The 15,006-nt window shown below is 49.4% G+C and overlaps 1 protein-coding gene across 2 annotated transcripts in view; it reads right to left on the bottom strand.

Moving 5' to 3' along the window:
- Positions 1 to 15,006, bottom strand: part of GAS7 (growth arrest specific 7) — a 223,727-nt gene that overhangs the window by 90,083 nt on the left and 118,638 nt on the right. Inside the window, exon 2 of one of the 2 annotated variants that reach the window (XM_004433061.3) lies at positions 111 to 231. The exons of the other annotated variant lie outside the window; for it this stretch is intronic. Within the exon in view, the coding sequence (XP_004433118.1) occupies positions 111 to 231 (121 nt within the window). The remainder of the gene's footprint in view (positions 1 to 110; positions 232 to 15,006) is intronic. 2 annotated transcript variants of the gene reach the window in all.

Raw genomic sequence — 15,006 nt, 5'->3', positions numbered from 1 at the left:
TCTAAAAATCGGGAGGTGGAGAAGGGAGGTGAAAACTGCCCCTCCAGAGAGACAGAAACCGGTGGGGGGTGGGGAGGCTGGTGCAGGACGCTCCCCAGAGCGGGACTCACCATTGGTGGCCGTGTTGACATAGTAACGCCGGCCCTGAGGAGACAAGTAGCTTTGCCAGCCAGGTGGAAGAACGACAGTCTGGCTTTCCTCTCCCGGCGGAGGGGGGACCATTCCAGGCTTCTGTTGAGGAGGAAAGAAAAGGTCACACACATTTCGCATTTTTGCAATTGCTTTTCAACCAGGAAGTCAGAGGCAGAAGAAGTCACTGTGGAATAGCTCGACATTAGGGAGGGTGTGGCCCAGGGGCCTCCCTGGGGGAGGTCACGGGCCACACGTGTGTGATTCCGGGGGTTGCCTGAGTGTGAGGTGTGAGGAGAACTTGCTTTTTCAGAGCCACCGCAGAAGGGACAGCTTCCCCTAGAGCACAGAGGGGAAGCCAGCCAGTTAACAGAGCTGGACTTTCTCCTCGTCAGCTCCTAGAAAACCACTCACAGGGGTGCTGCACTTATGGGGGGGCCTGTCACTCCACGAGCTCCCGCTGTGGCATCTCAAGCCTGAAATCCCCAGGACCACCGAGCACAGCCCAGGGCCTGCTGTGAGAACCTACCAGAAGTAATTAATGCAAATCTCAGCAGAGCAAGACATAAAACCTTCCATAATAACGCTGAGAACTGATGAAGAGCTAGGTGGGGTTTTTCTCATCAAGTGTCCAAATCACTCTGACAAAGAGGCCTGGGACTCTGAGGCAAAACAGACTTCCTTTTCATTATATGTGCTTATGTGTGGTTTAATTCTTTTAACCACACACAGAAGTACTTTTCTTAAAATTATAAATCACAGAAAAATATATATAACATAGAGAAACCAGGTGTAGACACAGATGCTAAGACAGGTGATTTCCAGTGATGGGATTATGGGCAATTTTTATTCTCTTCCTTTTACTTATCTCTTCCATCTAAATTTTCTTCAATAAACACAGAAATAAAAGTTCTTAGCTAAAGAACACTTAAAAATAAGGAAAGAAGGTCTAAATCAGCCCACACAGTTGCTGTGCCTTGTGAAGCAAGTAGTTTGACTTAAATCAGGATTCTAGCCACAGGAGGAGAGGGGCCGTGAATTTCTCAGCAAAGCTGGACCCAACTCAGAAATATTAAAACTAATCAGCTCCTAAATATTCTCAGCTTCCCCCAGCCATGCCTGCAGAGGCGGTTTTTGGTCACTGATGGCCACTGTTTAGGAAGACAAGATAATAGATTGAAAGCGAGCCGTATAGATACACGGCTCCAGGCAGCTCTCAGCTTTCTGAAGGCTGCAAAACCATGTGCTCCCACTTCCTGTGGTGCGCTGCATGCCCTGAGTGGGGGTGGGATCTATCCTAGCTGCTCCCAGGACTCTGAGTAAACACAGCCTCCCCGTGGCCCTCCGTGTAGCCACAGTGTATGTTTCAATATGAATTTTCACAATTTAATTAAAAGCTTTCCCTTATGCCCTGAACACTCTGTCTCCCACACCTGTTAACCGACAGCAACTCGCTGGTTCAGTATGGAAGGATGGCTTCTAACCTGCCAGGGGCTGGTGACATGGACAGCAGCTGGCAGCCTTCTCACCAGCAGAGCACGTCCATTGAGCCCAAGCACACCTGAGCAGTTTACCTGGGCCTCCAGACACTGCTCAGGCCTCTTCCAGATTGGAAAGTGGTCAAAATACATGCAAGACAAATAGCCTTATGATGAGTACAGAGTGTGTGTGTGTGTAAAATATTCCACATACAGGAGACAGACATTTTGGTTGAGTGGGGTTGGGAGTGAAGTAGGAGTAGGGAGGTCAGGAGGTTTGGCCAAAGAGAGTAATATTCTAGAACCAGAAGGGTGAGATGCCAGGCTGTTTCTGCTGGAGTCAGAGATCTTAGAGCATCAAAGATGGGAAGGCCATAAAAGTGCTTCTCTGAATAACCTGGGAGGAAATGGGAAATTGCTAAAGAGTCTTAAGCAAGAGTCAGAGATTGACATGGCCAGAAATAGGTTGCTGAGGAGAGAGGGACCCAGAAGCACAGTGGAAACAGCCCTCTGGCCTCGGGATCAATTCTGACTCAGCCACTTAGGAGCCACGTGACCCAGGGAAATGACTCAACCAGCTGCATCTATTTCCACATCTATAAAACGGAAGATGATAGTACAAGCCCAGTTGTGGAAGATGCCGTAGAGATTAACAGTAACAAACTCAGCACCTAGGACAGTGCCTGTCGCCAAGAATGCTCAATAAATGGGGGTTCCCAGCAGAAGGGGGGTCATTTAAATGCCAAGCGACATCAGGCTTCACACAGCCTCTGCCCACTGCAATGTGAAGTTCAGGGGCCCATACTCCGGCCCTCACCCCAACTTCGCCATCACCGTGTCTGAAATGTCACCATTAACAGTCACTTCTCCAAGGTTTCTGTTCCCAAGACTGCCCAACTTAATAGGCAAACACAGACCACTGGGGAGCTAACGCGTTAGGATACTGACTAATACGTTCTGGTGAGAAGGACGGCAGCGAGGAGACCTCTCCTGAGCTGGGCTGGTTGAGTGAGTGGACAGAACCTTCTGACTCTCCGTGCCCGACCTGTGAAGCAGCAACAATGATGCCTGTCCTATCTCCTGAGTTGCATGGTGTTTTTCTCTTTAGAATGACTCCAGTTAATTTATCTAACTCTGTGGGGTCAGAATAAGCCTTGGTTTACATTTGAGGACACTGATGACCAACGAGGCACCATAACTGCTCTGAAGTCTCCCCCATCTAGGAAAAGCAGGACCCACTGTGCGTGAACTCTATGGAAGGCGCCTGGGGGGAGGCCAGATAGAGCCGAGAAGTGCTGAAAGAGGGGAGGAGGAGGGCACCCGGGACAACTTGGCCTACTTCCTAACTTGGCCCACGTGGCAAAGGCGGTCTCTACATCCCCCTCCAGCACAGCCACAGGTCCCGCTCTGTCTGCCATCTGACTGTGCTCTGCCTCCATCCCCCAGGCAGCCAAGGTCTCCTTGTTTTTCCCCTCCCAGAAGAAAGCTCCTGCTGTTGGCCGGCCTGAAACAAGTCAGGAGTCAAAAGACATGGAGACAACTGGGTACACCCCCAAAAGAATTAGAAACAGCGCTCAAACACTTATACACCCTTGTTCACAGCAACATTATCTACAGTAGCCAAAAGGCAGAAACAACCCAAGTGTCCATCAACTGATGAACAAAAGGTGGTATATCCAAAGGAATATTCAGACATCAAAAGGAATGAAGTACTTATGCGTGCTACAACATGGATGAACCTTAAAACATGTAAATGAAATAAGCTAGACACAAAAAAAGCCACACATTGTATGATTCCGTTCATATGAAATGTCCAGAACAGGAAAATCCATAGAAACAGAAAGATTAGTGGTTGTCAGGGGCTGGTGGGTGGAGGGAGGAGATGGGTACAGGGTTTCCTTTTTGGGGTGATGAAAATGTTCTGGAACTAGATAGTGATGATGGTTGCACAATACTGTGGATGTATAAATGTCACTGATAGATTTTATGTTAGGTGTATTTTACCACAATAAAAAAAATTTTTTTGAGATGTAGAGAAGCCAAAAGTTGGCCTCCCCACCTGCCAGCTCTCAGTTAAGAAGCCCAAACCACCAACATTACCTCATCTTTCATGGCCGTGGAGGGCTAGGCCTCCTGGGAGAGCTGCCCCACAGCCATCAAGAGGATATAGCGTGAGTAACTACCCAATAATTAAGGTCTCTGCCAAACTTATTCTTCTAATTAGTTTCCTTCCAAGTTAAACCCTACTCTTCCCTTCCCTAGTCCTGTGGCTTCTTCCCTTCCATTCCATCAGCTCTTTCCCATGGGAATAGGAACTAGAAGCAGAGGTGACACAGGCCCAGAGGATCGGGGCCCTACCTACAATGAACAAGATCAGAGGGAGCGGGAGTAAGGGAGATGAAGACAGTTTCCTCCAACTCAGAAATTCTTAAGTTAATGCACAGGACAGCTTTGTGGGAATTATAAAACGCTGCCTCTTCCTCCAGATGGGCTATCCCCTGAGCGCAAGACTGGGTTTCAGCCTCCCTTGGCCCCCTCATCTGGGTCCCCTTGTTCAGTAAACAACCTGTTCACTCATATATGGAAGCCCATCCTCTGAGAATCTGAAGAAAACCACAGATCTCTGCCCCCCAAAATGGAGGTACGTGTGCACATCCATACTCACCCTGTTTCCTATAGAATATCAAGAGGTTTCTAGAGCACTTCAGAACCCCAGTCTAGAGGGTACTCAAGAAACATCTGAGCTCAGATCCCATTTGCACCCATCAATAAAGACTCCTACCACTCACCAAACGTCTACAGTGCACCAAGGACTGGGCCAGGTGCCCTACACACTCATCTCTGATCTTTACAACAAGCCTGCCACATCAACGGCATCTTTTCCCATTTTAAAATGAGGAATCTGAGACTCAGAGAGTTTAACTCATCCAACATTGAACAGCTAATTAAATGGTAAAACTAAACTTTAAAATAGTAGCTTTGTTCTAGAGACTTTTGTCCAATTACCTAAATGAAGGCCACTCTCAGCCCACCTCACCCCAGCTATCCACGGTCAACCCCATTTCTTCACCTGGACCACCTGACACCCAGCTCCCATCCAAGGAGGATGACAACCCAGGCCTGATTCTCCTGCCTGTCTCACAGTCTCTAAATGAGCATATGCCTTCCCAGGAGACGTGCAGAAATATCACCACCCACATCCAAGCAGTCACGTTCCCTGGCTGTAGGCTGACTTTCTTGTCTCCTTATTTAAAACAACATAACCAAAGAAATTTTCCTCTATTAATGATGGCTACTGATTCCCCCTGGGGGAAAAAAATGAGCAGGCAAGCAAAGGGAAGTCACTCAGAAATTAAAAACAAATCCTCCTACAGCAGTGTTTCTCAAAGTGTGGTCCCTGGGACACCCCATCAGTCACCTGGGATGTGGGTTAAAGTGCAGATTCTGGGATCCTGATCCAAATACCAGATCAACTCAGAGCCTGGGAAGCTCCCTTTTAACATGTATCCTAGGTGAGTCTTATGCTCAATGAACTCAGAAGAGACTGGTTTATAGCTTCAGAGTGAGCAATTGAGAGAAAGCATCACTTCTTAAATCAAAACTGGGAGCATAAAATTTTAATAAGCACAATTTATAAAAAGACAGTGTTTAGCTGTATCGCTACTTATTAAAGAAAAGGCTCCTACCCTCTAGCCCAAATCCTTCAAATAGACTATTTTAAGAGAGATTCGATCTTGTCTCTGCAGCCTCCACACAGTACGACCCCCACACTTAGCTTCCCACAGCCTCCACTACTCTTCAAGTTCAACCCAGGACTCCTTCCCCCTCAGGAGGCTTCTGGGAGCACCTGATTCTTACCTTCTGCAGATGTGAGCAAATGTTACTTGCTGAGGTTAACGGGTGGTCGTCAGACACTTGATTTAGCAGCCAGATTAGACGGTTTTAAGGTCCCCCCAATTCCACGTCTTCTCACACTCCAAACCCAGAAGCAATAGGAGCTCTAAAGAAAGGCATATCCATGAGGCCCCACACCCCCACACCCAGCTCTATATATAACATCTCTGAAGTTGTCAGCCTAACGAGCCACTTTCTGGCAGACCCGTTGCCATGGCAATGACTGCTAATGAGCCGGGTGCCGTGATTGGCACTGCTCGAAGGCTCCTCCACAAAGAACTCCCCTGCAAGTTCTCCCTTCCCCAACCACACAGCCAGCCTGGACATCCGGAAGCAGCCAGGGCACGGCTGGGTGTGTCTGGGAGGCCTCAGTCCCTGGGAACTGGTGCGTTACTAGAGAGCCCTGAGAAGTCCCAGAGCCAGTGGCCAGGAGTGGCCTCCACTCTCAGCTCTCCAGGGGTGGCTCTCCACTGTCACCCAAAAGGGGTCAACCAATCAGTGACGGGGGTTGCAAGGGAGCCACCAAGAAGACCAAGACCCAGCTGGGCCAGAGACTGGAGAGTCATGTCCACTCCATGCCTGTCTGCTGGACACCTGTTTAAGGTGGGCAGACTCCTACACAGAGCTGGGAACAGCTATCCAAGGAAAGATCATCTCCTCTGACTAGGAGTTAAGATACAAAGCAGGAAGCAGGGCCCTACCTCCCACAGTGATGCCACCAGCTTCAGGGTCTATGTCTACAAGAATATTGGGTACCTTTCCTGTCTCACAGGTGAAAGTACTGTTCTCCTCAGTTCTGGCAGCTTTTCTATCCATTCAGAGGGAGCGACTCACAGAAAGCAGCTGTGGGGGAAGTAGGAGACCCACAGCAATGGCACAGTGCATTCTGGGAAATGTAGTCCTCACAGGTAGTTTTATAGGTTGGTGAGGGGAGGATGGACCCTGGCAGCATCCTCATGTTCTTCTAAGGGTGAGAGATTTAGAGATCTGGCAGAGGGAAGAGGAGGAGAAGTCACACAACAGAGAAACAGACTGTAAGGTTCAGGGAGGCAGGGCCACATCTGTCTTCCTCCTAGCTTTAGTCTCAGCACAATACCCAGAATATTGAGGAACAGTATACAGAAGCCTCAGGAGAAGCACAAACTTCTAATCATGACCTCATATGGTATCCAGAAGAAAAATTCCAGGAAACCACTTAGCAACCTCAACAGAGGGCAGGAAGATACAGCATCTACGATAGGAGAGCAAAACATCATCAGGAGAGAACTAATGCAAAAAAGGCAAACTGGTTTGAAAAAGAAAAAATGATATAAAAAAGGACAGGAAATGACAAAAATTGTAGGGAAATTTAAAAGGTAGTAACAGAAGAAATATCCACATCGGAGAATGTAGAATTAGTATTGCAAAAAGAAGAAAAAATTAGTTATGTAAAAAACAAATTTAAGTATTTCTTTCTTGGAATGCAAAGGAAATGGGAAAAAATGAACACAGAGGGAGAGAAAAGCAAGCCAAGATATGGATGCTAGGTGTTCCTGAAGAAGAAACTAGAACAAAAGCTGTAACAGAAAAGAAACTATAAACAAAGGTTGATGGGGGGTCGGGGGGAGGCTTCCCCGAGCTAGAAGAAGACACTTCTGTGCAGCGAGGAAGGTCCAGCACTGCTCAAGGCAAAAATGGATTATAAAAGCCCAAGAAGCAGATGCCCCCTAACAATATATTTATAGAGCAAAGAAGAGGTTGAAGTCCTATGATGGTTTAAGTGGGAGGAGGGTGTTTCCAATACAGGAACATGAATAAAGCTGGTCTCAGGCTTCTCTGTAACCACATCTTAAAAGACACCTCTGCATTGTAATATGGAAAATGCTAAGACTTTCCTCTGTGGCCAAGCTGTCTTCCACGGGTGAAGGTGATTGAAATGCATTCCTCTAGAGACAGACAAGGGTTCAGGAAATACACCACTCGTGTGCCCTCCTTAGTAAAAGTGCTTAAAGACGTGCTCCAACTGCCTGAAAGATTAAAACAAATAAACGAAGAATGAAGAAGTCAAGGTAAAAAGGACCAGAGCCAAACACTGAAAGTAGCTTAAAAAATGTGTAAATATTCGTCATAAACCTAGTTATAGAACATGTGTATGTCACTATTCTTAATACATTGTATGAAAAAAATGAAATAATAACCTGGATCAGAAATTCCAGGTAATACTAGAAAAGATGGAGAGGTAGGAGAAAATAAAGTGAGGACACCGAGAGGAACAGAGGCCCGCTCTTCCTTCCCATCCCGATAAAGAAACACCCCTCCTCCCTCTGGCCGAAGCTGTCAGGTACCCGTCCAACTTGCTCCCACCCTCTGGCATCCGCTCTCCTCTCCTTCCTGGAGGAGGACAAGTTTCCAACCAGAGGGAACACAGCAGAAGGGAAGGGTCCTCAGAGACCACACTCTTTCTTGGATCCAGGAGCCGTGAGCCTGACTTCCAGCCCCCCTTTATTGGCCCCACGTGCAATCAGCTTCCGAAGGGAGTCCAGAGCCCTGGAGTCCATTAAGGTGGACAGGGTGGGACCTAAGCACGTTGCCAGCTGAGGGAAAACTCAGCAGGAACTCAGGGCTTCCTGAAGATGGCATTTGTACCACCTGTTTGCCTTTGGAAGTCCTCAAAAGCATTCCAGAAGCCAAAGCCCTGCTCAGCGCTCAAAGGCGACTGTGCAGTTGAGTGTGTCTGCTTCCCTCGAGCCACTCTGGTTGGAAAGGGGGTCCAGCATGGGAGGCTCACCTCCAGCTTTCACCAACAAGAAGCCAAAGAGAGCCATGAGGGACGCTTTTCTCCTTCCACTCCTCTATTTGCAGAGTTTCTCAGTAAATGTGACTGACCCATCAGAGGTCTTGCCAGAACCCTCCATGTGTATACTCAAACCTGTCTTGTTAGAACTCACCTGGCTAGCAGGGCTGCCTCTCTGAGTCCATTAAAGGAACTCTCCAAACCATCTTTTAATCACCTAAATGCAAATGTCCCCAGGATTCTTCCAAACCTGCTACAACCCAAGTGTCTTCGGGCCTTACTGCGCAGGGTGGCGGGGTGGATGGGGTCACATTCACAGCAATAATCCACATCTCACTGGCTTGAATCCTCCCCACACTCATGCCAGACCTCCACTCCCACGAGAAACCCCCCTGGATGATATCTACCAGTGCCCAGAGGGTGACTTGCTGGGGCTCCACAGCTCCAGTCCCCATAGAGCATGTACCATATTCTTCCTCACTGCATCAGCTACCCTCCCCCACACCCCTATCCCACCCTGTCACTGTCCTCTGTCCACGAAGCTGCTAGACAAAGCCTCACACTGTGGCTGTCACTAGTGCCCACTAGGAGAGGTGGACATCAGTGCCATGGGAGTTTTCTCCCAGCACCCACAGAGCTGCCAGCCGTGGGCCCGGAGGCTGAACCACTCCAAGTATTCCAGATGTGTCTCACTCCTAGAAGACTCAACTCAGAGAGGGTCCTGGCCACCCTGAATATCCATCTGCAAGCCCCCCAGCACCTCCCTGAGGGCCAATTAACTCACTGGGCCTGTTTCTCAGGGCTGAGCAGGGAGAGGACACAGAACAATAAACTCTGTATTTTCTGACCCAAAAAAGGAACGGAGTGATCTGGTTAACCAGGAATTTTGATTAGCACAATTACAATGTAGTCTATGCAAGGATACAGGAAGTCAACCCTCACAGGAAAACTTGCTAAGCTGGAAAACAAGGGGTGTCCAGTGGGGCAAGGATTGATGAATAAGTTTGCAAACGACACTGCAAATTGCAAGGATGAGTTGGATGGCTCCTCCTGGTTCAGAAGCCATTACACGGCCTTAAAGTGTCTACGGATCAGGCAGCAGAGGGCAGGAAGGAACTGATCATGTAGGAAGTGGCTTCTACTGGGGCCTTGCACACATTCCTGCATGAGCCCTTACTTCACCAAGACTGGAGGAAGAGATTTTTATCATTGTTGCACCTGCCGTACAGATAGAAGACAGAAGGGCCAATTAATAGGTCTCCAAAGGAGACAGTGCAAGAAATGAGGAACTCTGCATGTCAGCAAACTTCCTGTACCTGCGATGCTGGTGCTTTTGCTGGCGGCATCTGCCCAGCAACGCCATACAGCATGATGCCCACTCTGCAGCATCTCTTGGGAGAATCTCCCCCTTGACCAACAGCATAATTGTGCCACCAAATATCACAGTCACTCCTGCCACTTACAGAGGTTTAGAGCAGGTGCCCAAAGGCCTCAGGGCCACATTTAGGGCGACCCGGGGAAGGGGGTTCCCACAGGCACTCCAGAAATACAGAAAACAGCTCCAGGAGTAAGATGGGAAGCTGCGGCTGCTTCCCCACCTTGGAGCCTGGAGGGGCCTGGGGAACCCCAGGGAAAGCCTGTAAGTTTTGTCCCACTTCTAAGGTCTGTCTGGTCCTGATGTTTCAAAGCTATAAAGGGCAAGGCAGTGTGCTCCTGGCAGCCTGTTCCAGCTCTGGCTTCTGAGCAGGAAAACCTGAGTGATTCTGCTCACCAGCTTGTGATTACCAGAGACATTTTATTCAAACTCTCAACTTCCCAACAGGCTGTTGAGGAATGTTGGTTCCTTTCCTCTTACCCCTTCCCCGGCGGATACAAATAGCGTGGGCCATTCTGGTATCCTACCTCCACCTCAGGACCACGGAAGCATCCGTGGAGAGCACACGGGCCCAGGTATAAAGAGACTGCGTTTCCAGGCAACAAGCTGTAATTGACAAAGTTCCCTCTGCCCCTCTGGGCCCCTGTCTCCTCATCTGTAAAACCAGGGCCTGCCAGCCCTCAAACACTGCGGTTCTACGACCTGAGGAACGCTTTTCGTAACAGAGCTCAAAACCACCACAAGGGAAACTTCAGGGCCTTTAAATGACCAGCGTGACCTTGCAAAAGCAGCAGCCACATAAACAAAAGAGATGACAGAGACCTCCTGGCAAGGAGCATACATGTTCATGAAACATTACTTTTTTTTCTGCACATTTCCCACAAACTCTTTTGGGCTTTAAGGAGGAAGAGGTCTCAGACTCTTTTGGTCTAATAGCAGTTCATTTACTTAGCAAAATCAAACTCGGGACTGGTGGGAAAGAAATGCTGTATGAGACACCAGTAAAGGGAAGAGATTTAACAAAAACTGGACAGCATTACATTTAAGCCCAAACCAAGATAGTAAATTGTGGGCATTACCTCAAACCTGTACAGGGAAGCTGAACACTTAATTCTCTTCCCCTTTGCCGCCCGTCACTGTGCCGGCCTCTTGAGGGCTGAAATGCCCCATCTTCAGAGGAAGGAGCTGGGCTAGAGAGCAGCACGTCCCATTGTCCTAAAGGATCCCAAAATGCATCCTAGCTTCTCTATACTAGTTTATGTCTATAAGGATACCAATTATCCTGCCCTAGAAGATGCTTTTGAAGGACATTTTGAGGATCACTCACCAGCAACACTCTCCCTGGGTGAGTGGTAAGGTGAGGACCCCTCCAGATGACTCCTTGTCAAATGTCCCTTTGCAGAGGAGAAAGCCTGGGAATAACAGACTTCTGCCAACATTTGGTATTGGGAGGGGGAAATAAAGGAGAAAAAGAAATGCTCGTAAAGCCCCCTCCCCAGCCTTCCTTCAGTACTAAGGTGCAAAACTCCAAATGCCTTATGCCATTGTTTCTGGCACTTTCTAAATTGTTACGCCTCTGAAGAAAACCCCGTAATCAAATTTACCAAGCATTCGGTTCCATCCCAAACGGATTTAAGTTCAGAAGTGAGGGAGGGAGCTGAAAGTTACCGGCTCAGGCAGTCATGGGCTCGCACCTCACGCAGAGCGGCCACCCGCCAGAAGGAAGTTTCAAGGGCAAGTGACATGGCTGCTGCCACAGATGCTCGGGGGTGGGGGGAAAGCAGGCTTCCTCGGGGAGTTGGTGCTGTTTGAAAGAAAGGCGGACTGGAGCTCATTAGGGCACACAGCTGGGCATCTCTCACGGCCTGCCTGGGGCTGCAACCCAGCTGGTCCAGCTTTGTGGTCGCCCGTTGCCGGCCCACGGGCACCAAACGAAGACCGGGCCAGCAGATCTCCTCACCCTGGAGACTCATTCCAGCTACTCTGCAGTGCTAACGGCCGTGCTGCAAGGGCTGCCAATCAAAGACCTTTGACTCGGGAGCTGGTTCCAGCGAGTCCTAACTGGTTCTGACATGGGAGCACTGGAGAGAGATGAAGGCTAATAGGGGCTGGGACCGTTTCCACGAGTCAGTAAGGGGGCCAACTCCAACCAACCCAATTCAGCTGGCATTTCTGGAGCCTCTGCATATAAAACTAGACAAATGGTGACAGCCAAGGACATTACTACAGAGGTTTGGGACTGACCACCGCTCTGTGGCACCGTGCAAAGAACACAGGATGTGAAGAGAGAGGCCGGGGTGCCAGGCCCAAAGCTGCCACTGCCTTGCTGTGAAATCTTAAGCAACCCACTTCACCTCCCCTGGTTGGCCTCAATTTCCTCATCTCAAAATACGGAAGTTGGACCAGATGGTCTCAGAGGGTTTTTTCTTTTTTTAAATATATAAAATACACATATATATAAATATATATATCCTAATACTCAATGATTCTGGATGTTAGTATTAGTATATCCGTTTTAAGGACATGCCATTTTTGTAGGAGGAGAAAAGTCACATTCAAGTGTAGACAGATTCAGAGGCATCACTGTCCCTGGCACAGGGCCCATGTCCCAAACAGCTGGGACTCTGCCCCGCTACCTCGGAGTTCTGTGCTTCTACCTCCCACCACAGTGAGTTCTTCCACCCTGACGGGCCTGTGTCAGCCCCTTCCCTGCCATTCCCGGAGGCTTGCGAGGTTGAGTTCTGTTTGCCTAGCAACCAGATGTCTACCCTGGCATCCTGGGCTTCCCTGTATCCGAAGTTAGAATTCACCCCGCACCCTAGGCAGGCTCTAGTGGGATTGTTCTGGGCCTGCTAGCAGATATTGCTTCTGTTCACTACTCACACTGCACCCCAGACACACAGTCCCCTTCAGCTTGGGCACACCCCACCAATGGCTTGCACCCCACAGGCCTTAGGCTCTGCCAAGAGCTTTACCTGGGCTCCTCCCCACTCCCTGCATGCCCCTCAGTGTTCGTCTTCTTCACTAATCCCTTCTTCCCCAAAAACCTCCCACCACGATCCACAGCCAGGGCCAGATCCGCCAAAACCCCCAGCACTCTGCAGTCAGGTCCCGGGCAGCTGTGCCTCTCTCAGAACTTGACTGACTGGTCTGGGTTCTTTACAGCAGTCATTCTCCAAGTGTGATCCCTGCCCCAGCAGCACGGGTGCCCTCTGGGAGCTGGTTAGAAATGCAGAGTCCTAGGCCCCAGCCTAGAGCCAGGCTCTGCATTTTGAAGGTCCCCAGGCAATTCAGATGTACATTTACCTTCGAGAAGCCCTGCTGTGAACTTTCCTAGGAAGTCCACTGGCCTGTTAGATGGTGCTGCTGGATAACAAGCACGTCTCTCTCCTCCTGGCAGAGGTTCAGGCCTCCATCAGAAGCCACACCAAAATCAGAGAGACTGCTGGTCCAGCCAGTGGGAGAGAGTGTCCTGGAGAAAGGTTACGTGCAGAGACAGACCAGCCTTTCCATAGGAACTGGACTTCCCTCAGCTGTTCAGAGCCTCAAGATAGTGATCACTAGAGTCTTGGCTGATGAGAGGTCCCTCTTTCCAAAGAAGGAGGGTATCTAACTCCCAGAGGCAGGAAGGCTGGCAAAATAAGACTCTTCTACTCCTAAGTCTCAAGAGAGCATTCACCATCTTATTGCGACCACCACCACCACCATCACGACCACCAAACTGGACAGAAGCATCCAGCCCAGCTGGGAACCACAGTGCAGATAGCGGGTCTACTGGGAAGACACTCAACTACCTTCTGGGGAGCTATGTCCCCAGTGAGCTTTCACCCTACAGTGTCCCAGCTAAAACTGGGCCATGGGGTAGAAGACAAGTGGTTAGGTAGGTGGAAGCCAAGCTTCACATCTGGGAGAAGTTGAGTGGGGGAGGCAAGATTTGGACTCCAGTCCCCACAATGGAAATCCATATCACCAGTCTGCTTCTCCATCACACGCCTTCAACTAAACTGCTCCCCGGGTAACCGGGGGAGCCAAGACTCCCTTTCCCTCCACAAACAACCCTTTTTAAATCTGTTTCCTTCTCCCTTCCTGATGTCTCACACAACGTCTTCTCTCCTCCCCTGCTCATGCCTTCAGCTCATGAAAGATGCCCCCAGCACACAGGGTCCCCAGACCTTCTAAGCTTCTAGAGCCCACATCCCAGAGGGTTCCCAGAACTGCTTTTTAAAATGTCAAAGTCATTTTAGAAACATGCAGAAAAATCTGAGCACACATCTGCAAGTGAGCAGAATCAGTTCTTACCATCAGAGAAGAGCTATTCTTCATTGGGGGCTGCTAACTCAGGGGAGGGTCTTGGGTCCTGTCGAAAGTCCCCAGACTCAGGGCCAGGCCCCTGCCAGCTTCCTCTTCATGGCACCCTCGGCAGGAAATGAGGTCGAGGCAAGCAGCCACCCCAGGGTCAGTGCTCTGGGCACCCCGGAGGATGTTCCTGTGGCTTTTCTCATTGCCGTTCTTTCACAAAGAACCCACTACATTGCACAGTTCCTTCCAAATCTGCTCCAGCTTTTGTGGGGAAATCAACGACGCATTCTGGACTTTCCAGATACAAAGTTTCTGGACGCTTTCTTTCTTTTCTTTTCTTTTTTTTTCTGCACTCTCTTTTTCTCCTTTCTCAGCTAAAAAAAGTTGGCTGAGGTCACGACATACAATGGCCAAGACTGTGTCACTGACCAGATGCCTCCCACCCTCAGGCCTGTGGACAAGAGATCCTTTGTGCACAGTATTTTAGGCGGGACTCCCTGGGCCTGCCCAAGCCCTGCTGGGGAATGTTCCGCCAACTTCTTCCCAACCCTAAGTCACGGCTCCGGCCCTGGCCCCAGCTTCGTGAACCCATGATAATCCCATGATAAAAACCAACATAAAAAGAACGGAGAATGCTCCCCCAAAGAACCATCGTGTTGACCTGTCCAGGGATGGAAAGCTGATGCCCCAAGAGGGGCAAGACAAGGGTCCCTTGCCTTCACTCCGCCCTTGCCACTTCCAAACCTGGACAGACAGCAGGCGAAAGAGGGGGCAATGCTGTGCACCTCAGATGAAAAGGGCTTTAAGGATCACAACGCTGTCAGTTGCAAATGAAGAAAGGATTAGATCCTGAGAGCAACACCGCATCCACCAACGATGTGAGTTTCTGCAGGACCTGGATCCTTGGTGAATCTATCACATCACTCCGTTCAGAAAGCTTTCCAGAGCAGCTGAAGGTTTAGCACTTAAAATGTCACGCATTTCTGTGTTTCTGCTTTCCGATGCAAACTTTTGGGATTTTAGGAACTGATTCTTTATGTCAAAGTAAATATGGTTTT

The sequence above is a fragment of the Ceratotherium simum genome, chromosome 16, assembly GCF_057802395.1.
Source record: "Ceratotherium simum simum isolate JZ-2026a chromosome 16, ASM5780239v1, whole genome shotgun sequence".
NCBI lineage: Eukaryota > Metazoa > Chordata > Mammalia > Perissodactyla > Rhinocerotidae > Ceratotherium > Ceratotherium simum.
This window is presented reverse-complemented; position numbering and strand designations above follow the sequence as displayed.